Here is a 19,415-nt window from a genome sequence, read left to right on the forward strand (position 1 = left end):
GCTGCGAAATCTTCAGTGCGGCCTCACAGTAATGCCAATCACCCCAGTCGCATAGAAATTGCCATATTTTGAAGCTAAGCTACAAAATTCGTCACACAGCTAAAAACTAGCCAGCAAGCCATACCATAATTGTCCCTTTAAGCTATTTCAGCAAGTTCCAGAATGAGTTTGAGAAGTATCCAGTCTTGGGCACTCACATATACCGAATCTTTGAATGATTAAGAGGCCAAAAAACAGGTTTTCTTTCATTATAGTCTCCCCTTCCTAAATCTAGATTACGCAGTAAGCATGTCAACAACTCTCTTTACACTCAATTTTTTGATATCTGTGTAAGTCTGGCCGGTTCCCACAAATAAGATAGGTACTCTGGTGGCCATGACCATATTTATCATGGCGCCCACCAAGTCGCCCACGGTATCCACTTTTGAAATGATAAAAAAATCAAGGCTTCTTCTGTTGCCAAACGCGTTGTTGAAATTGGTAGCTTGTTCCACTGAGTCGGTGCCCACAAGAGCCTCCCCGACCATGATAATCCTATCAGGGTCAGCCGCATCACCAAACTTTTTCAATGGGGCCATTAGTTTCGCGTTCGAATGAGTTCTTCCAGCAGTGTCAATCAACACAATGTCGAACTTGGAAGAAGAGGCATATGCAATCGCCAGTTTTGCTGTTGTGACGACATGATCTCCTCCACCATAGCCCTTCTCGAACAATTCAATACGAGAATCGCTGGATGAGCCTGAATTAAGTCGTTGCAAGTTGTTTACGTGTACTTTTAACTGCTCCACGGCACCAGATCTGAAGGTATCACAGGCGCAGATGAGCACGTTCATGTTATTTTGGAGAAACCAGAATGCAAGCTTAGCCAAGTTCGTTGACTTGCCCACTCCATTCACGCCAACGACTGAAATAACATATGGTCTGTCACGTTTGTTCTTTTTTATGTCGTAAAGCAAGTCTGTTGACACATTAGGTGTTAATATCTTTGTGAGTTCGTCGGTCAAGACCTGCTTGAAGACTGGTATGGTGACTGTCTTCGATGCAATTTTGCTTTCAATACGATCAATAATGGCCTTTGCCGTGGGGGGTGCAATGTTCTTGGAAATCAACTGATCAGTAAACTTTTTGGAGACCTCTTTGATGTCAGCCGAAGAACCGAAATAGGACGTGATTTTCGACAAGAAACCTTGTTTCGATGACGTGGTCATAGTCGTCTCCTCGCCACTGTCTTCATCTTCCTCTCTGCCCAAGACATCATGGAGCTCATTGATCAAGACTAAATCGTTCTCCCGAGTGAAGGCAGTCTCGTGGTCTATTTTCAAATCATCACGAACAAACCCAGCATCGTCTTCAGATGGCCTGGATTCTGAGTAGTCTAAGATCTTGTCATCTGCCGTGACATCAACCAACTCTCCATTGACCCATCGCCGCATTTTCTTACCTTTCGCACCAGGTGTCTTTTTTTTGGAGAAGGCTTCCGCCACGGTGTCCGCTTCTGCAGCGACAGGGGAAAGCTTACCATTAGGCTCATTCTCGGGAACCAGAAAGTTGACTTTGAGTTTCACAAGATTGTTGAACTGAAAATCGATCAATTTCGCCATTTTTTCCAGGTCTTCCTCGTGTAACTGTGAATATGTGCGGAGCACATCCAGAAGTGAGTGTCGGATCTTTTCACTGTCAAAGGTGAACACCATGTCAAAGTATATAGCCGCCCATGTTTCCTTCACTTTCAAGCAGTAGAATCTCTTGTGGCTGGACCCGCCGTTTACGGTGTAGAAATTGCGTTCTAGCTCAGTGTAGGACTCATCAACTATACTGTAGATCAAGTCGTTGAAGGGGGAGATCTTATTGTTTTGTTGGTACAAGACACGGCCCGAGGGCTCGAATACAATTAAAGATTGTGACATTAAGTATCAGATCTGTGGATATATTTATAGTGGATGAAGATAGTGTTGAGTACACGCTAGATATTTGCCTGTCGAGCGCAGCCTGACCGCATGCGGATTTTGAGCCTCGCATTTTTTCAAGCCCGGGCGATAAGACATGGACCTAGTTGGCATTAGAAATAGTCAATTGTTTGAAAACGTTCAGCATGAACGTGACACCAATGGATTGAGCTTAGCTTCCAAGCTTGGCGCACCAAGCTAAAAAGGAACTGAGTAAAAAAGGCATTCATAACAGTGGGCAAAAATGTAACGTCACAGACAGGATTCGAACCTGCGCAGGCAATGCCCAACACCTGGACCGCTGAATAGCAGGGTGTCGCCTTAACCACTCGGCCACTGTAACCTGTTGTGAAAGATGTGAATTTAACACAATTATATTTTTAGGTTTTCTTGTATCAAATGCTTCAGTGTGTGTTTTTTTTGTGGAATTAAATACGTTAATTTGTACTCAGAAACTCTTAGGCGATCTCCAAGGAGTTGAATCACTGTTTTTTTTCTTTTCTGTCCCAAAAAATTGAAACTGAGCGGGACAGAAGAACGCGTCACGTGCGCCACGCGACAGGTGCTTCATGGCGAGTGGACACCACTCCTGGAAATCCGATACAAAGCTAGCAACCAACAATGGCATACTATCAGCAAGACCCTAACTTGCAGTTCTACCAGTCAAGCTATGGTAATACATACCAGCAGCCAGCGATGGACTCAGCAAATATGGGAACAATGAATTCAGGCTTTGCTTCCAATTTCGACGTGAGTGGTGACATGGGAGGCATGGACTTGACCCCAGGTCTTTTATCTGCTTTCGGCACATCTGGTTACTCGGGAGAACCACCTCTCTTAGAGGAGCTTGGTATAAATTTTCAGCACATGAAGGTGAAAACATTGGCGGTGTTGAACCCTGTCAATAGAGACATCAGTCCCGATATCATGGCAGACTCCGACTTGGCAGGCCCGATTCTATTTGTGCTCCTTTTCGGGACGTTGCTACTATTATCAGGTAAGGTTCAGTTTGGCTATGTGTACGGTGTGGGTTTGTTTGGGATTGTCAGCTTGCATTACCTATTCAAGCTCATGAGCAATGACGTGCAGATCGATGTGACACGGTCGGCGTCAATTCTTGGCTACTGCTTATTACCATTGGTATTCATATGTGCATTGGGCTTGGTTGTCTCTTTGGACTCCATGTTTGGATATATTGCAAGTGGCTTGGCTGTGTTCTGGTGCACTTATTCTGCATCTGGCTTGTTCGTCACGGTTTTAAAGCTCCACAATGTGCGTCCGTTAATTGCGTACCCGCTATGCCTTTTCTATCTTGTCTTTGCGTTAATGGCAATCTTTGTCGAGAACAAGCCCATTTCCTCCTAGTCAGGGGCGAGATGTGCTTCATGAAGCATAGGGATGCACTCCTCATATACATCGTATTTTGACTGCTAAATAAAAAGTTGAGGCTGCTAACAAACAGTATGATCCTGAAATTATAGACGGACATTCTAAAGGAACAATCTTCAACTGATTTGCGGGGTAGTATGATTTTGGAGTTTGCGCATTTCGTTGCAACCGAAATTGTTGTATCGAATGAGTTTCGTAGGATATGTATATATGGCAGTCTATTGTTCGTTCAATCAACCAAGACTTGATTTGTTTGAATAAAGACGAATTTGTGCAATTAATTATTTTTTGAGATTGACAGTTTTTATTCTGTGAGATCGCTCAACCAGCGTGTCTCGCCGACCTACTTTTCCTACATGTCAGATCTCGAAACACATTCTCACACGAACAATCGTATTTATCGTCATGCTACCGAAGCCAGGCAAGCACGGGCTATACCGTTCATTTCAAAGATGTCTGTCGCTGGCGAAGAAACCGTTTTATGTTACCACCCCTATTTTCTATGTTAATGCTAGCCCCCACTTGGGACACATCTACTCTATGCTTTTGGCAGATACTAAGGTCAGATGGGAACGGTTAAACCCTGCCAATGAGACTTACTTTCTCACAGGTACCGATGAACATGGCCTCAAGATCCAAGCAGCTGCCGAAAGAGACCATGTTGACCCTAAAACTTTTGTCGATCGCGTTTCCCAGAACTTCAAAACTCTCGCTCTGACTTTCAAAGTGCAAGCTGACCGATTTATACGAACCACTGATCAAGACCATATTGCTGCAGTCCAGAGCTTCTGGGAAGACATGCTCGCAAAGGGCCTTATCTATAAGGGCTCCCACAGCGGTTGGTATAGCATAAGCGATGAAGCTTTTTATCCCGAGTCGCAAATAACGGAAATCATCGACAAAAAGTCCGGACAGCCTAAAAAAATAAGCATCGAAACAGGAAACGAGGTGTTTTTTCACGAAGAGGAAAATTATTTTTTTCGTCTCAGCCAATTTAAAACAAGGCTCATCGAATTCTTGGAGGGGAACCCTAGCTTTGTGTTTCCGGAGCTGAAGCATCGTGAATTGCTTGTCTCGTTGAGAGGCGAAGACCTCGAGGACTTGTCTGTATCAAGACCATCTTCCCGGCTCACATGGGGTATTTCTGTGCCGGGAGACCAATCCCAGAAAATTTATGTTTGGTTTGATGCTCTTGTGAATTATCTTACCGCATCTGGCTATCCCAATAGTAGCAGAAATACCATTTGGCCTGCAGACACCCATATTGTAGGAAAAGACATAACGAGGTTCCACTGTGTCTACTGGCCTATATTCTTGATGGCAGCAGGCGCGGAACTTCCTAAACAGGTTCTTGTTCATTCTCACTGGTTGAGCGAGGGGGTGAAAATGAGCAAAAGCTTGGGCAATGTTGTCGATCCTTTTGCCTTGGCCGAAAATTATGGTACAGATCCCACTCGGTTCTACTTGATGGAGAATGCTAGTATTTCAAACGACTGCAAATTTTCCGAAAGGGAAATTCAAAACAGCCACGCTTCATTGGTCAACAAATGGGCCAACATTTGCTCGCGTGTGGGCGGCGAGAAATTCAATCTTGAGCAGTCGGTAAAAGAGAAAGAAGCAGGTACTTTCGATGATATCGAGCAAGTGATTTCCCTGCTAGGCTCTCAAGAGTATGCCGTCAAAACTTTGGAATTGTGGCAAAAACTCGCTAAGAGTGTCAATTCGCTCTACACTGATATGAACAAAGAAATGCGGCACTATGGGCAAATGAAGGCGCTCCAGAGATGGTGGGAAACTGTTGAATTAGGTAACGAATTTTTCCAGCATTGTGAGCCTTGGCGCCATCAGAGCTTATCGACAACAGCGGACGCGAACCGCGAATTGCATCAAACATTCGCAAGTTACGCCGTGTATCTATGCGCAGAAGCCGGCCGCGTCACCTCCATTTGCGTATCGCCATTTATGCCAGATCTTGCATCGAAGTTCTTGGGTCAGTGGAGTATTCCACAGGAACGCAGGGTGATGTCGTACTGTCATCTCGGGGCAGACTTGGACTACGGGGCAATTGATAAAAACGCTGCTTCTTCCAAAGTGATGGCAAAATTGAAGAAGTAACGAATGTTAGTGGGGCACTTGAAGCAGAACTCAATCTACATGTACATAGAAGCTAAATCATAGTGCACTTTGACGGAAATGCACTACACCTTTGGACGCGGCGCGTTCGCCGCGCTTTGACTCTCACACGTGATAACGATCACGTGATAGTTCCAAGGCGCTCACTTCTCCGGTCCACTGATTCCACCGCTCGGCCATCAAACAACCCCAACTGCCATCATTATTTATCCTGTCCACTTCTCATACGATATTGCCAAATACAATTCAATGGCATCAGGATCGCGGCGTCGTATCGTGGATGATGATGATGACGACATCGTCAACAACTCAGGCCTAGACAACTCGCCGCAGCCCAGAAGAGCAAGAAGACATGTATCTTATACTGAGGATTCCGATGATAAGGACAATTTAGATTCGGACCGCGACTCCCAGGAGTCAAAGATCAAAGATGTTGACTCTCCGAAATTGGGCGAGGCAGACCTTTCAGATGGAGCGCCCCTGGAGCCAGACAACGAAAACAAAGATGGAAATTATGACGAAAACTTCTCAGACGAGGATGAAGAAATCATGCCCTCCAGGAAGCGCGCACGCAAAGCGGCTCGTCGTGCCGAACGCCCGGAGAACGAAGACTCCGATTTTAAAGCGGACGACGTTTCTGACGATGAACATTTGAGCGAGCCCTCTGGCGACGAGTCCGATTTTCTCACGAAATACAACAAGCTACGAGAAAAGCAATTCGTTGCTACTGACGAAGAAGACGACTCCATCCACAATAGTTCTCGTATGAGAAGATCAAAATCGCGGTCTCGCAGAGACCGGCTGCGATCTGAACCTCTGGAACGGAGACCAAAAAGACGTCTGGCAGCAGGGCATGATGACGATGATGGGGCTGATGATTTGGCTGATGATGACAGCATCCAACAAGAGATCAATGATTTGTATGACTCCTCCCCCGATGCATCTCCAATAAAACACAAGCTCCGCGAACGGGAGAGAAAAATCGACTACACTATTCCATCTCTCATCACCAACGAAAATGAAAACGAGTTGTATGCGGCAGCCCAACCTTCGTCACAGCTGTTCCGCTCTCGCGGAAGAAGGCCGCCGGGCAACAAGTCCGAGTTCCGAAATCTCTTATTTCCCACGGCAGGGCCCTTTGGAGGTAGTGACGTAGTATCACTCATGGGGCAAAACATCCCACCTGGAGGCATCCCCATCCCAGGCATGACATCTGGTCCCAATTTATCTATGGCTTTAGGAAATGACTCAGATTCGTCAGATGAAGATTTCGCACCCATCGCCGGAAACCAGGGGATGCCGGGCTCTATCAATCAAGTACCAGGACTCACCAACACTCAGGCAAAAGACGACTTTCGTGGTGGTAGCTTTGTGAACAACACGAACATCAGAGGTGCTCAGTTGAATGAAAAGAAGAAAAATAGTCTCAGCGACACAGACCCTTTGGGTGTTGACATGAACATAGACTTTTCTGCAGTAGGAGGCTTGGACAATTACATCGACCAGTTGAAAGAAATGGTTGCTCTCCCTCTTCTTTACCCAGAGCTTTATCAAAACTTCTCCATCACCCCGCCCCGTGGTGTTTTGTTCCACGGCCCCCCTGGTACTGGTAAAACCCTCATGGCGAGAGCTCTTGCTGCCAGCTGCTCAACTCCCTCCCGAAAAATCACATTTTTTATGCGAAAAGGAGCCGATTGTTTGAGTAAGTGGGTGGGAGAGGCTGAAAGACAGTTGAGACTTCTTTTTGAAGAGGCAAAAAATCAGCAGCCCTCCATCATTTTCTTTGATGAAATTGATGGCTTGGCACCAGTACGTTCTTCAAAACAAGAGCAAATACATGCCAGTATTGTGTCAACTTTGCTTGCCCTTATGGATGGAATGGATAACAGGGGACAAGTTATTGTCATAGGAGCTACCAATAGACCTGACTCAGTTGATCCAGCATTGAGAAGACCCGGAAGATTTGATCGTGAATTTTACTTCCCGCTTCCAGATCTCAATGCTAGAAAACAGATCTTGCAAATTCATACAAAACACTGGAACCCACCTTTGTCCCTGGTCTTTGTGGAAAAAATAGCCGGTTTGACAAAAGGATATGGAGGCGCAGATATGAGAGCTTTATGCACTGAGGCAGCCTTGAACTCAATACAGAGGAAATACCCTCAAATCTACAAGTCTTCCGAAAAATTGATGGTTAAACCTTCAAAGGTGAAGGTTGTGGCAAAAGACTTTATGAGAGCCATAGAAAAGATAGTCCCCTCTAGTGCGAGATCTACTTCTACAGGTTCCTCTCCTTTACCGGAAAGATTATTACCTCTCTTGCAGGAACCTCTTGATGAAGTCGCAAGAAAGCTTAATGACTTGCTTCCAGGTTCTGTAGGTTCAAGTGGCCGAAACAAAATGACAAACTTGGAGGAAGCCATGTATCTTGATCCTACGATTAATGATGAAGATGGCGGATTTTCGAAGCATGAATTTTTAAGAAATCTAGAAAATTCTCGGATTTGCAAGCCACATTTGCTTGTATGTGGTGAAAGAGGTGCTGGGCAGCAATACCTTGGTTCTGCTATACTTAACTTATTGGAAGGCTTTCAGGTTCAGAACTTGGATTTGGCAACCATCTTCAGTGACGTAACAAGAACTCCTGAGCTGTGTATTGTGCAAGCTTTCACCGAAGCTAGACGTCATCAGCCGTCAATTATCTTTATTTCCAACATTGACACATGGTTTGAAGTAATGCCGCACTCGGCGAAAGCAACTCTTGCTGGGCTTCTTCGAAATTTAAGAAGCAACGAAAGAATTTTGCTATTGGGTATTGCTGAAAAAAGTCACAACGAACTTGACCACGAAATGAAGATTGCCCTTGGATTCCTGAATGGTATAAACAAAGTCGATTTGGTCAATCCTCCCACGTCATCAAGGAAACGGTTTTTCATCAACGTCAAAAATGCGCTTCTCATGAAACCCTTCGAGTTTTTAAATGATTTAGAAAACCGTCCAAAAAGAAAATTGAAGGTGCTCAAACCTGCGCCGCTAGCCCTCGATACCAATTCCACATTGACCAAAAAGCGGATAAAGCAACAGGAATATGAAGACACAAAGCTTAAAAATATTTTGAAGCTCAAGCTCGCTGCTATTATGGACCTTTTCAAAAACAGATACAAGCGCTTCAAAAAACCCATTATTGATGATGCTCTTCTCCATCATCTCTTCGAGCCTTCAGTTTTGGAAAATCCACATATTCCTTACGAGGTTTTGTATGTCAAAGGAGAGGGGCCTGAACATGCCGAAACCATCAAGGAAGTCGCAACCGGGAAACACTTTTACAATATGGACTTGGATACCATAGAGGAACGTATCTGGAATGGTTTTTATTCTGAAGCAAAACAATTCATGAGGGATATTCGTATGATTGTTAAGGATGCGATAACTTCTGGGGATAGGGAACGGATTCTTAAAGCAAATGAAATGCTCACCAATGCTCAGTTTGGCATTGAAGATTTCAACAATGCGGAGTTTTCTAAAGCTTGCAAGCTATTGAGGGAGAGGGAGGTAGAAAAGCAGGAGAAGCTTCTTGCCGAATACCATAGATTGAAGAAAGAATTTGAGCAAAAACAACAAGAGCTTTTGTTGAGAATTGAGGACAACCCACAATCGTCATATGAAATTCAAAAGCCAATATCACCAAACCCGAATTTAAATGGCGGCTTCGAGCTGAACGGTAAGAGCGCCCAAGACGTTTCCACGGCTGAAGTCAACGACTCAGCACACCAACATGGATCAATCAGCGCACGCGAAGCTGACAGCAACTTACCTATAGATACTGAACGGGAAAATCTTGACTTAGTGGGCAAAGAAATATCTCCGGGGGATAAGTCGTTTGTTGATTCTGCAGCTTTAAAGCCAAACACGGGACCCAACTCTACTCCTCCGGCAAATGGTGAGAACGAAGGAAATGAGAGTGACCAACAGGTAAATGAGACCGACAGTGAATCCGAAGCCGAAGATGGATATCATGTGGAAACAGATCGCCATCTTATTCTTCCAGATGATCTCGACACTTTGTTCGAAGACGCGATGGTGAAAGCGACCAATGGCTTCACTATTGAGAAATTGGAGTACTTTGTTGCCCGTCTCATGGAAATAATTTGGGAGGATCGCAGTCAGTGGAATAAGATTCCTACGGTCGCCAAATTGAAGTCTGAGACTGACAAGATCCTCATATAGGTTTCAAGTAGAATAAGCGCCTTTCGCGGGCAAAATTCACTGTTACTTCTTTTCTTGTTTGATTAATGTATATTTTTTCGACAAACACAGTGTACATTCGGCTCACAATTTCCTTCTTCGCTTACGTGGTTCCTCCCCCCTCAAAAATGTGAAGGCGTGACAACACCACCATCTGTGAGTATAAGACATTAAATCCCCAGCTAATATGTGCATACTCTATACAGACTATCTTTGTGATGAGTCCTTATGACAGTTTCAATCCTCTGCACTTCCGTCTCGAGGTCGGTAACTGATGTTTTGTTCCTCCAAATCGTTTATGATATGAGGAGGCAATTTCCCGTTCACTTTTACGGCATAAAGGCCAGCGACAAAGGAATCTATACGAAGCCACCTGGCTACCCATGAAATTTTGTTGTCATCGCCCAATGCCACCAAGCCTTCGAAAGATGGCGATGTACAATCTTGTATTTGACCGTCCTCATTATCTGCGTAATGCAACACAGACTCGCAGTTTGGACATCCTATCTCAAGAAATTTTCTATAAGGCTGTATGATTCCACAGAGCATACAAGCTCTTTCTGTTTTGGATGACATCTGATTATATGGGAAGTTTGTAGTTGAGTACCCTTGAATGAACAGTTACAAGTTGACATCGTGATCCATGTCACGTGCGCCGTGAGAAACAGAGTTCGGCTCGGTCCCCTTTGGTCCAAACAAGAAAAGGAACGAAACTAAAGGCTACAAGGGACCTTCCGACTTTGTTTTTGATTGACGTCAATAAGTACCATAAGAAGATTTCCCGAAAGAGGAACTGTGTCGTAATATTGTAAATAAAGCAACTGAAAAAAAAATTCAGTAATTTTGTTAATTTTAATTAGGACTTTTTTAGGAAATTTTGCCTTGATTATCCCAATTGAGACACAAGTTTTGAAAATTTAAAACCAAAGAAAAGCAATTGGCCTTAAAGATTTCACACAAGCTATTGTATTGAGTCCTAAAATTCTGATAATCCACAACTGAATTGGATTATGTTGCAGATGTACACGAAGATTTGGTTTGTTCGGAAATGAATCTAAATATCCGGCACATTGACGATTTGCCTTGGCCCTTAATATGTAACTATACTTCATTTTTATCGCCCTATGAATAATTTTGTAAATACAAACAAGGTGCCTTAGGATCCATCGGTAGTCATGATCATTGTGTTCTTTTTCAATCATCCAACCTTCGATGAATCAGCTTAGGCGCTCGTTCATTCCAGAGATTTTGGGCGCTGCGGAAATCGCACTGCAAAGTCTTTGGAGGTTCATCTACCTTGTATCTCTCTCTAGCCACGCCATCATACCACTAGATCAATGTTTCGGGCAGCCAGGATTGTGCGCAATCGCTCAGGAACCATTGGTCTACTATCCAAACCGATATATCATCAGCCGTTATTCTCCGGACTAGGTTTATCACCCAAGAGAAGCTACTCCATCGATCCAGCGCTTGTAGTCAGCACTCTCACAGAATCTCTACAACAACTACATGCTTACGTGGGTCTTCCGTGGTACGCTTTGATACCGTTAACAACCTTTGGGTTGAGAGCAGTATGGACGTTTCCTCTAGCTCTTCTACAAAGACTACGCATCCAGAAACAAAACAGTCTTCGACCTATCATAGCGGCCACGGGGCCTGCTGTTCGGTTTAACTTGGCCAAGAAAGCACTGAGTGCCGCCAAAGCCGCAGATACAACCACTCCTTCGGTTCTAACGCCTGCAAAGAAAATGAGATACGAAGAAATTATGGTCTTATCCACAAAAGAGGTGCGCAAAAGACAGAAGAAGCTATTCAAGACGCACGACGTCCAGCTTTACAAGAATTTTCTTCTTCCCCTTGCACAGATACCGCTATGGGTTTGTATGTCAATGACCTTTCGAGACTTGAGCGGCTGGTCGAGTTTAGATGCGGTGGCAAACAAACCGTTAGATCCAAGCTTATACAGTGAAGGCGCTCTATGGTTTGCGGACCTCACGACACTGGACCCATTCCACATATTCCCTATGGCCGTGGGGGTCATTGCTCTTTTTAATGTGGAGTGGACATTCAAGACTTTTGATTTGTTGAAAACCTCATCTAGACGCAAGCTATTCCGTCCGACAATCACGGATTCCTTAGCGAATGTTTCTCGCATGGCGGTCGTTTTTCTCATGGCCGTTTCACTACACGCCCCAAGTGCGCTCACACTCTACTGGCTCAGCTCACAATTGTTCTCTTTGATTCAGAACATATTTTTAGACTTAATGCTTCCGATCAGTTTCACACCGAAAACACGGTTGAGCGCTCGGGAACAACGTAACCCAAATGCAATTGATGTGGTGAACCACAAGGCTAATCACTTGTAATTTGGCTCATGTATATAGACATCGGGAGCAATCTGCTTCATATGAACATAAAAATTTATTCACGATCATTTTAGGTTGAAGACACTACATTGAAATGGGCACGCATCAACAAAACGCGTGTTTCTCAAACATTCAGTGACGCGGATGTTCCACGTTTATTTTCAAGATGTCAACCGGGATTTTAGGCATTTTGAGAAATGCTGCGGCAGAGCTTTATCCGTTGATAACAAAAGAACTCTCAAAACAGTCTACAAAAAAATACAATAGGGATGAGTGGACGCTATGTGAACTAGACACATGGAAGAACACGTCTTTCCCACGACTCTTGAAGGAAAGACACGACAGCGAAAAGAGTTTATATATGACAAAAGACGAATTGGTTTTACTCATGGATTGGAAGTTGGCTAAAGGAAAGTTCCGCCCGTCACTTCCCAAATTGATCAAATCAAATAGTCCTGAGTCAGTGCTCAACTTTTCGAGAGAGGGATATAGTATTTTTATGAGCTACATTGAACTGACTGGAGCCAACGATTGGACTCATATTTCAACAGAAGACTACAAAATTACCATCAGAGCTTCGCTTAAAGCGTTGTGTCAGCTCAAGGGGGTAGGGCCTGCCACGGCAAGTTTAATGCTCTCATTACTATGTGAAGTCACGAAGTTTGCTCCTCCATTCTTTAGCGATGAGAGTTTCATGTATTTCATTAGAGATCCACTTCGCCCACTGCAACCAATCAAATATACTGTAAGGGAATACGTTGAAGAGTTTGTCCCAGTTTTGGCCAAAATGTCTGCCCAAGACAGGCTTTCGTCTCCGGCAATCTTGGAGAAAGGATCATGGTCCCTAAAAATGTACCACCTTTACAGAATTGATCGTTTGACTGATTTGGAGCTTCCATTTGAGATCAGTGATGAGTCTGCGGAAGCGTTTAAAGACATTTCCAAGTACATTTCCGGAAATATACCCGAAAAACGCACAACAACTAGAGAAGGCATATCTGGGGGTAAAAAGAGAAAGACACTGGGGTCATAATTGGCAGCATCAAAAAGAAAAATGATTCACTGTAAGGCGATTCTGAACAAATTTAAGTAAGTAGCACATTTCAGATTTTCAAATTCATCTGAGATTTTATTCATACAAGAATAATACCAGTTTGGGAAATTTAGCATCCCATTAAAGATCCATGTAATCTCTCTCAAAGTTGACGAGACTAAAAGGATTCTTGTTTTCTGAGCTAAGTCTGCTCACGTTTTCCTCAACATAGGTCACCATATTCTCTAACCTCGACTCTCTGCTGAAGCCTTGCTCTTCAAGAATTTCGGAATTGATCATGCTAGCTAAAACTTTGATATCATTTGCGTTTCTTTCGAATAGTCTGCAAGCTTGCGATAATTCCTTTAGATTTTCTTTGTCATTGAGAAGTAGAACACTCGAAAGTTCCTTCAAGGCTCTGGCAGACGTCTCTCCGGACTTTTCAAAGAGATTTCTACCAAGAGTAAATGCCCTCGCAAACAAACTTGTCTCTAAATCCTTGGATGTGCAAATGTCTTCATCGTCAGATTCAAATTTCACGTTGTAAAAGCATCTCAACAACTCTATGTATTGCAGTAGCTCAAGCTCAAAGACAAACAGCTCAAGCTTTCTCAAATGTGAGAACTCAGTCTGCAAAATGTCGATTGCTTCGGAAAATTGACGACCTATGATTTTTTGTTTGAGTTGCTGTCTTTGTACTGCTTTAGTCGGTGCAAAAATTTTATTAAGAGAATGGGATTTGTATGCCTCTCTCATTTCTTCGTCTTCAACTTGACTAACATTCCTCAACAAATCATCAAGGTCGGACTTGAAAGATTCAAATGCTTCTAGAAATCCTTCTTGGATAAGATATCCACCTATGAAATCATTCATTATGGCTGGATCATCTTGAATATTTCGAACAGAAAGTTCGAATTTTTGAATGTCTGTATCCGACGATTCAGACACAGTATTAAGTTCATCATATATGACTGACTGGAGAAGCTTTTTCTGTCCAAGCTTTAGCTTTTGGATGTAACCATTTATGTTGAACTGAAAGCTCTTCAACCCAAAGTTGGTTATAATTTTTGACTCTGGCATATTTCCGTTCGGTGCAAGTTTTGAGAAATTTGCCAATCTGAATCCTATCATAGGATACAAGGGTCCCAGTTCAGCCCCTTGACCAAATAGAGAGTCTTGATATCTATTTGACGCCGTGATATCCAGCTCAATAATGGTCTTCACTATTACACCGTTGAGGGTAATGAATAGGGTCCGATCTATGAAGTTTACCCCAAATCCAACCGTGTCTGTTTGAAAACATTTTTTATCTTCTGTCTCGAACAGAGAAAACGTATGAAATGGGACATCAATATCTAATTTGGTTAGCTCTTGGTCTGCAGGGTTGTGCCTATTCAACTGAGAAAACCTTCTGTTCAAGTTTAATGACGACGTTCTAAAATCACCATCATTTCGTTTGATAGAAGCATAGGAACATGAGTTATTAAAGCTTATAGCAAGGCTCCCCTCAAAAGACACGCCAGGCTCAGCACCAAGGAAAGTAATCGTATCCTCGTCTAATTTGCTACCACATAGGCTCAGACTGTGCAGACAAATATCTGCTTGAATTTTTTTGAGATCAATTGTCAGAGTTGTTGCAGACAGTGGGCCTGTACTGGAGGGAATCTTATCGAACTTTATGGTCCGCTTAGTGAAACCCATATTGAAGAATAGTGAGGAGCCAGACGATAGAGATGGATCATTTGCTTGAATTATTGGATCATAATCTGTGCTCTTAGCAGCCATTTGCTCGATAGAGACTTCGTAATAATAAACACCCGTGTTCTCCTGTACTTGGTTATTCGAAATGAAATTGTAGAACCGCTTTTTCCCTGATTGGTTTTCCGCAAGTTCCGCGTTGTCCCTTGAGAGTTTAAGACGGAGAACCGAATAACCGTTTTCAATGTCAGACTCTAAATTGAACTGCTCGTCCAAAACTTTTAAGTGGTTGCCCCCAGACAATGGTGTCCAATACATCGGTAATGGGGAAAGAAAAAAGTTCTTGTCATCGACCATCAAATACGGGAAGAAGGAGTATTTGTTCTCTTTTTTGTCGCGAGCCCACGAAATAAGAATTTCGAGAGGACTGGCTTCCAAGCAGTGTGAATTCGTGCCTTTGTATCCTTTCTTATAAATGAACTCGCCATATCGAGGAAGATCAAACAAGGATTCTTGAGTCTGGACATGTGGCTCCACGGAAACGATTGACACCGGCGAAGACCCGGCATTTACTGTGTTATATGAATCTTGCGCTCTATCGCCTGATCTTAAAGCTTCTTCAGGGGATTTGACGCCCTCTTTGTTAGGCATGAGTCTATCTTTAAAAATCTCATAGAGTTCAAAGAGATATTCGTCTTTGACTTCATCAGGACACGAGGATCCCAAGATACCAAGAGCTGCAAACTTCTCCCTTAGTTTTTTTCGTATGAGCTCGTTGATATATGTATCATCACAGAAAGAGTTGGGATCTTGAGACAAGTCTCGTGGCAGGCGGAATCTGTAGTGTGAGGACTCGGGAGAGAAGTAGTTTCTTGCAGCCAAGTCTGGGTCGAGCCAGCACAATTCTTGGTGAAGCTCTTGCCCCACACATGAATTGAGAAGATAAGGTGGTATCACATATGTGAACTCGGAACTGGACATTTTTGTTTGACGTAATAGAAAATCCTGGAGCTGTGGTGCCAGTTTTGCGGGGCAAAACAGATTAGATAGTCACTGAGATTGCGAATCCAAGTAGTCACGTGGCTTTCTGGATGTATGCAGATATCAGAGCTCAGATCAGCTGAGACCAAGGCAGTGTAGTATGAAGGGGTGATTTTCTTCTCTAGAATCAGTGACGGGTGGTACTTAAAAATCTTAGTCGGTGAAAAATTGGATTCTAGGTATTGAAAATGGTTCCAAACTGCCTCCTAAGCGTCTGTGACAAAGTTGTTGAAGATTGTCTCGCACATGGAGCAGCGATCTCTATGATGAATTTTGGCTTGAGCACAACAAAAAAATGTTGAAGGCTTTCAAAAGCCCTTTTATCAATTATCCGTGTACAAGGGAACGGAATGGAATAAAGTGTACATTTATACAGCGTGGTGTAAGTTATTTAACGCCTTTGCTATATGCTGGTGCACCCGTATAAAGACACAACCACGGCCTTCGCGTCCAATGTTCACATCCATCGCTGCTCACGCACGCCGCACTATCAGGCTGAGAGCATCTAATTCCTCTTAATCATTGAATCACTTACAAATCTCAATATGACAGACGTGATTTTGGCTCAAGTGCAACAAGCTGTGCCCCATATACCAATGACTGTTGTCTCTCAGGGTGCTGAAGCGCTTGTACTCTCATCGACCTCACATCCATATTTAGATGCAAAGGGCAAATATATTATCAAGTTTCGTCCCAAAAAACCATACAGACATCCTAAAATTGACGCCTTGATAACGAAGTCAAGAACTGTGGGTGAGGCGAAGTTTATGCTGAAGCTCAACAAACTAGGTGTTCCTGCGCCTCATTTGATCCTGTTAGATGCTACAAATGGAGTGATCTGGATGAACAGTGTAGGCGATGTTTTGGACGATGGATCTGTTTCGTCTTTGAAGAACTTCTTGTGGTATTTGGAGAAAAATAATGGGGAATGTTTGGGTAGTGAAGCTGAATCCTACTGCAGGTCCACCGGGTCTGTGATTGGGATGCTCCACATGCATGATATGATTCACGGAGATTTAACGACATCGAACATCATTTTACAAGGCGATAAATCTTATCTTATTGACTTTGGACTTTCTTCATATTCAAACTTGCCAGAGGACAAAGCTGTTGATTTGTATGTGTTGGAAAGAGCTGTGTTGAGCACACATTCAGACTATTCCGATACATACAATAAGTGGTTACTCGAGGGATATGAAAGCGCTTTCTCCAAATCTAATAAAGGAAAATTAAAAGACACAATGAAAAAGCTAGAAGATGTTCGTTTGAGAGGACGAAAGAGGTCCATGCTTGGGTAGGATAGATCGGAAGTGTTTTTCATAGAGGCTCGCTGATTCTTAGTGCTCATTTTCTGTAAAAATGTGAAGCAAATCCGTTTCGTCTTTTTCGAACACAACTATTGGGGCCTTTCATCAAGAATCACTGTCGTGACTATTCAGGAATAAGTAATCTCCTCATGTTCTGAACTTCAGGATCAGACTTATCGAACACCTCTTTCTTTCCACAATTAGCTAACTGTGATATCGTTTTCTAGACTCGTGGTATTTTATACCTTAATTAAGGCTCATAGTATTCGCAAAAATACATTGTTAGATTGTGTCACCTAAATTGCTTAGCAAATTCTTTTCTGAGTCGAAAGGAAACAAATTTGATCATGGTATTAATTCAAGAAGTATATCAAAAATTAATCCCTTAAGTGAGAACAGAACAGTCTTCCCCGACGCGGGTAAAACAGCTTGAATTATTTCAGGAATTGTAGTCATTACAATTGATCAAACCTAAATTCATGCTGCCTGAATCGCAATATAAACACTGAATTAAGTCTAAAAGTAAGAAATATCTTAGGGGTTAAATTTGGATGAGATGTTGAATTTCAGAATTCTCTTCCGGAAAAAAAAAATTATAAATAAATATTATTATACAGCATGATTCTTTTATTTGTAAAAGCTTGAAGAAGGTATCTGGCAGGCCGAATCCGTCCATAGCAGCAAAAACTTTTTCTCACTACCTGGCAGTCAATCATCGTTTAGATGCATCAAGAAAATAAAACAAGAAAATCCACAATGAGCGAATGTGGGCGTGACCAGGTTTAGGCTTAGATTCTAGACACGGCTCGAACGATCTTGGCAAAAAAATAGAACGTTCTATATGTTGTAAGTAATGCAAAAAGAATTGAAATTTCAGGCTTGATTGATGTGAATCATGTGATTCAAAAAAGTACAGCTTGTAAACGGAACCACAAAGTGGGGAAGTGGCCTTATGATCAGGGCTCCATAATTTGCATGCAGCATCTCAAGCATATGTTAAATGTAATACAGTGCCATCAGTCAATATTGTATTTATAGCCACCAAAAATGGGAGGGTGAAGGAGGTTTGGTTACCCAAAAATCATCTCTTCCAAACCATATCGACTTGCATCGCGAAGAGGACTAGACTTTAGGATGATTCATCATTTGAAGCAATGTCTCTTGTGAATTTATTCAAGCTTGTCTACCATTCCGCTTGCATTGGCATGAACAGGCTCCCGAGTGTTTTTGCTCCGTGGCCACATCGAGGGGAGTTTCACCACCTGGAATCGTGGTTCAATACATCTTTCTGTGAACCATGCACGAAGTTTATTCTCAATGAGCTCAGAAATTTTTGGCACATCCTGAAGTTTTGCCCTCGAGCCGATGAGAGATTTCACTTGAAATTCTAGTCTGTAATCTGGCGAAAATGAGAACATAAGTGCGGTACCGCCACTTCCTGGCGAATCGTCTTTCGAATTCAGGGTGAAGTCTGCATCATTGGTATTAACCAAAGAAACTGTCAAGCAACTAGAGAATCGAACCATAGAGACCGATAATTGAACGGGTAAAATGGCAGTAAGCGGTCTTGGATAATTGAGAAGAAGACGCGTTTCAATGCCTAGAGTGAGAGTATCGGATAAATCGACATCGATCTTGGCTTCTAACCGGCCGGAATCGCTTGCATTATGTTTGATGCGGCAATTAGAAAAGATCGGAAAATCGTCGCCAATATCGATTTCCGTCAATTTAATTTGATCCAAAAACTCAGGCAACTCCAGGGTTTCCAAAAATTCACTCAAGGAATGGTAAATATTATCGGCAAGTAAAGCCTCCGTACGAAGCTGCGAAATGGTTTGGGCCACGAGCACGTTGAACCAATCTAGACTTTCTGGGTTATGGTTATTGACGTCATAGTATGTTTTCTCGAGTATGGATTCTAGCTTTGATGTACTCGAAACGTCCTCCGAGCCTTCAGTTTTGCCCTTTCGATCTCTCTTCACAATAACTCCCGAGGCGTCACGCTTCGTAGATTTCCGTGCAGCATCTGACGACGAGGGGGATTCTGAAAATACGAAAAATTTGATGAAGGTCAACACGAGAACAACCACACTTAGTTGGCCACACACGAGGCCTTGGGTGAAACTCCAGCCATTGGCTGAAGCAGGTATATAGTAAGCTGCCTCTGGTCCGCCAAGTTTCAGCATTTCGTTTTGGTCCAGTCCAGATTTCGACGCCAGCCATTGGTGAGTCAAGTATTTTTCACGTGACATTACAA

The 19,415-nt window shown here is 43.0% G+C and overlaps 9 protein-coding genes and 1 non-coding gene across 10 annotated transcripts; 5 read left to right on the plus strand and 5 right to left on the minus strand.

Moving 5' to 3' along the window:
* Positions 1-275: 275 nt before the first annotated feature.
* Positions 276-1,907, minus strand: SRP101 (Signal recognition particle receptor subunit alpha; the record flags this gene model as incomplete). The annotated part of the gene is made up of 1 exon (XM_018858081.1): positions 276-1,907. The coding sequence occupies one exon, from the start codon at positions 1,905-1,907 to the stop codon at positions 276-278; it is 1,632 nt and encodes a 543-aa protein (XP_018709891.1).
* A 289-nt stretch (positions 1,908-2,196) lies between these two features.
* Positions 2,197-2,289, minus strand: METBIDRAFT_t226. The gene has a single exon. It is a non-coding gene; the product is annotated as a tRNA-Ser (tRNA).
* A 165-nt stretch (positions 2,290-2,454) lies between these two features.
* TIP1 (transporter) lies at positions 2,455-3,641 on the plus strand. The gene has a single exon (XM_018856323.1). The coding sequence runs from the start codon at positions 2,568-2,570 to the stop codon at positions 3,309-3,311; it is 744 nt and encodes a 247-aa protein (XP_018709892.1). The 5' UTR covers positions 2,455-2,567; the 3' UTR covers positions 3,312-3,641.
* Positions 3,642-4,652: 1,011 nt separating this feature from the next.
* On the plus strand, positions 4,653-9,695 carry METBIDRAFT_79874 (uncharacterized protein; the record flags this gene model as incomplete). The annotated part of the gene is made up of 3 exons (XM_018859141.1): positions 4,653-5,325; positions 5,728-9,359; positions 9,441-9,695. 3 exons carry the CDS (start codon positions 4,653-4,655, stop codon positions 9,693-9,695), a joined length of 4,560 nt encoding a protein of 1,519 aa, XP_018709893.1.
* Positions 9,696-9,950: 255 nt separating this feature from the next.
* Positions 9,951-10,289, minus strand: METBIDRAFT_79875 (transcription elongation factor; the record flags this gene model as incomplete). The annotated part of the gene is made up of 1 exon (XM_018859142.1): positions 9,951-10,289. One exon carries the CDS (start codon positions 10,287-10,289, stop codon positions 9,951-9,953), a length of 339 nt encoding a protein of 112 aa, XP_018709894.1.
* A 709-nt stretch (positions 10,290-10,998) lies between these two features.
* Positions 10,999-12,079, plus strand: METBIDRAFT_88991 (membrane insertase; the record flags this gene model as incomplete). Its single annotated transcript, XM_018859294.1, has 2 exons — positions 10,999-11,071; positions 11,159-12,079. Exons 1-2 carry the CDS (start codon positions 11,051-11,053, stop codon positions 12,077-12,079), a joined length of 942 nt encoding a protein of 313 aa, XP_018709895.1. The 5' UTR covers positions 10,999-11,050.
* Positions 12,080-12,245: 166 nt separating this feature from the next.
* Positions 12,246-13,112, plus strand: METBIDRAFT_13656 (uncharacterized protein; the record flags this gene model as incomplete). The annotated part of the gene is made up of 1 exon (XM_018854403.1): positions 12,246-13,112. One exon carries the CDS (start codon positions 12,246-12,248, stop codon positions 13,110-13,112), a length of 867 nt encoding a protein of 288 aa, XP_018709896.1.
* Positions 13,113-13,253: 141 nt separating this feature from the next.
* METBIDRAFT_46634 (glucose-induced degradation complex subunit) lies at positions 13,254-15,791 on the minus strand (the record flags this gene model as incomplete). The annotated part of the gene is made up of 2 exons (XM_018858059.1): positions 13,254-15,329; positions 15,384-15,791. 2 exons carry the CDS (start codon positions 15,789-15,791, stop codon positions 13,254-13,256), a joined length of 2,484 nt encoding a protein of 827 aa, XP_018709897.1.
* A 367-nt stretch (positions 15,792-16,158) lies between these two features.
* Positions 16,159-17,452, plus strand: METBIDRAFT_33542 (serine/threonine protein kinase). Its single transcript, XM_018856324.1, has one exon. The coding sequence runs from the start codon at positions 16,397-16,399 to the stop codon at positions 17,147-17,149; it is 753 nt and encodes a 250-aa protein (XP_018709898.1). The 5' UTR covers positions 16,159-16,396; the 3' UTR covers positions 17,150-17,452.
* Positions 17,453-18,327: 875 nt separating this feature from the next.
* Positions 18,328-19,344, minus strand: METBIDRAFT_46746 (ERMES complex subunit; the record flags this gene model as incomplete). Its single annotated transcript, XM_018858070.1, has 1 exon — positions 18,328-19,344. The coding sequence occupies one exon, from the start codon at positions 19,342-19,344 to the stop codon at positions 18,328-18,330; it is 1,017 nt and encodes a 338-aa protein (XP_018709899.1).
* Between the last annotated feature and the right edge of the window lie 71 nt (positions 19,345-19,415).

Source organism: Metschnikowia bicuspidata, assembly GCF_001664035.1.
Source record: "Metschnikowia bicuspidata var. bicuspidata NRRL YB-4993 chromosome Unknown METBIscaffold_7, whole genome shotgun sequence".
Classification (NCBI taxonomy): Eukaryota; Fungi; Ascomycota; class Pichiomycetes; order Serinales; family Metschnikowiaceae; genus Metschnikowia; species Metschnikowia bicuspidata.